This window comes from Chrysochloris asiatica, unplaced genomic scaffold (genome assembly GCF_000296735.1).
Source record: "Chrysochloris asiatica unplaced genomic scaffold, ChrAsi1.0 scaffold00039, whole genome shotgun sequence".
NCBI classification, from domain to species: Eukaryota; Metazoa; Chordata; class Mammalia; order Afrosoricida; family Chrysochloridae; genus Chrysochloris; species Chrysochloris asiatica.
In genome coordinates, this window is record NW_006408557.1 from 19,112,338 (window position 1) to 19,114,516 (window position 2,179).

At 40.9% G+C, this 2,179-nt stretch overlaps 1 protein-coding gene across 1 annotated transcript in view; it reads right to left on the bottom strand.

Annotated features, from left to right (window-relative positions):
- The window catches only part of ASXL1 (additional sex combs like 1 (Drosophila)), a 101,860-nt gene extending 101,431 nt beyond the window's left edge, over window positions 1–429 (bottom strand). The window contains exon 1 of the mRNA XM_006860770.1: window positions 361–429. Within this exon, the coding sequence (XP_006860832.1) occupies window positions 361–429 (69 nt within the window). The remainder of the gene's footprint in view (window positions 1–360) is intronic.
- Between the last annotated feature and the right edge of the window lie 1,750 nt (window positions 430–2,179).

Below are 2,179 nucleotides of genomic sequence, written 5' to 3' on the forward strand. Positions count from 1 at the left end.
TAAAAAAAAAAAAAAGAAAAAGAAGAACTAAGCTGCTCCACAAAGCTTTCAACAGCTGAATTTTCCAAAGTAGACTGCCAGGTCTTTCTTTCTGGATGCCTCTGGATGAACTTGAACAGCCAACCTTTTGGTTAGTCTTCCAGCTCTTAACTTTTTGTACTACCAGGACTCCAAAACCAGGTCCCTCCAAGTGAATTCTGACTCAAAGCCACTAAGGGCAGACTTGACTGCCAACCTCCAGATCCACTCTTCTTACAGCACCCTACCTGGCTGGCAGCTTGTCCAGCCATCAATCAGAAATCAAGGCATCATCCTTCACTCTCCCCTCTCCTCCAGGTGCCCCCGGGGGCAGTCTCTTACTCCACCCAACACAGTAATAGCCCCTTCTCTTGATAACCCTGTGTCCAGCCCTGCTTTCTTCAAATCCATTCTTACTCTGCTACCATTCTTGATTCACCAAACAAATGGGGTACCTACTCTGTGCCAGGCAGGATTTGAGGGTTCCATCATTAAACAAGATCAAATCCCTACTAGAGCCTGAAGCCACCAAACAAAGAAAACTTGTCCTATCACTTTGTTCCTTTAAAAATTTTTTAAATCTCCATAGTCATAAGCACTGGACTGGTAACCAAGAAGATGGCACTTAAAACCCACCAGTCACTCAAAAGCACAAAACAACAACAATAATCATACAGAAAAGCTGAAGCTTCTGGCATTAAGTTTAGGGGATGCTCTGAATTCAAACTCTGGAATCCATACACAGGTTGGAACCGACTTAACAACAACAAATTTTGTGCAAGTTACCTATCCAACTTCAGTCTTGGTTCCCTCACTTTTGAAGTAAGGATACCAATGTCTTCCTCTGAGTTGTTTTACAGATTAGAACTAATGTAAGTGCCCATACTTACAGTGCCTGGCACACAAAGCCCTAGCATCTGGTCTCTGCCTAAGTGCAAACTGACAATCTCCAAACTCTACGCTCTAATAACTATTCGTAGTTCCACCCCACTCACACACACCTATTTCTTGTCATCAGCTTTAGCTCATGCCCTCTATAATGAACCTTACTCCTACTCACTTTTCACAAGCCAGCTCAGAAAGCACTTTCCTACTTCTCTGGTTTCTGCTGCAGCTTCTTGTTTTATGTCACTGTGTGGTTCCGACTCAGAGCAACTCTGTACAGGGTTACTGAGGAGTGCATGCTGGGTTTGAACTGCTGACCTTGCGGTTAGCAGTCCAGCACTTATCCTATGCATCACTGGTTTCTGCTATGCAGAATTAAATGTCTATTTTCAGTGTTCCCATAGTTCCACACACATATATTTTATCCCCCAAACCAAGACACTTGAGAGTGAAAAGAGAAAAGAGAAACTATTAATAATTATGCTGAAAGAACAGGCAGGAACAGGATTGTCAGTTCACCCTATTTTATACATCTTGATGGTAATTTTCATGCCAGATGAGGCTTTCTGCTCCTGTAAAGATTTACAGCCTCGGAAACCCTGTGCAGGGTCACTATGAGTCGTACCTGACTCCTGGGTACTTACCAACCAACAATGAAATTCTATTCATGTAACTAAATCCTCATGGCCCCCAGAAGGTCATTAAACTCCTCAGGGGCAAGTCTTATGCATCTTTGTTGCACTGGACTACAAACTGCAAGAGTGGCAGTTTCAGGGTTATGAGTTGATGACACTTAACAAAAACCAAGTATCAAGATAGGCAATGTCGACTTGAACAAATCCACAATAAATACTGTTCACTGCCACAAAGTATCATTTCTTTGATACTAATTGTGAGCTGAGCTGGCAAAATTTTGAAGGGTGGTTTTATTGCTGTTGTTTTTATGAAGCATGACTGAAAATTAGCTACCAATTATTTAAACTGCAGTCAGGAGAAAACCTAGAATCTAAAAGCAAGGGAAGCAAAATCCCTAAAGAAAGTTACAACAAAAACACAAAGTATTCACTTTTATTGAACCTATATATGCTCCCAATTTTAAGTATAAGGACAATTAGCAGTGTTTCATTCCTAGTATACCAAAAGTGTACACTAGTTTTTAAGCATCTATTCTACTTCAAAGAGGAAAAAAATGTTTGATGTTAAGAATGGTCAGTCATGAATCAAAGTGAAAGATAAAACACGCAATGAAGAGTTCCTCAAAGCCAGAAAGAATCCA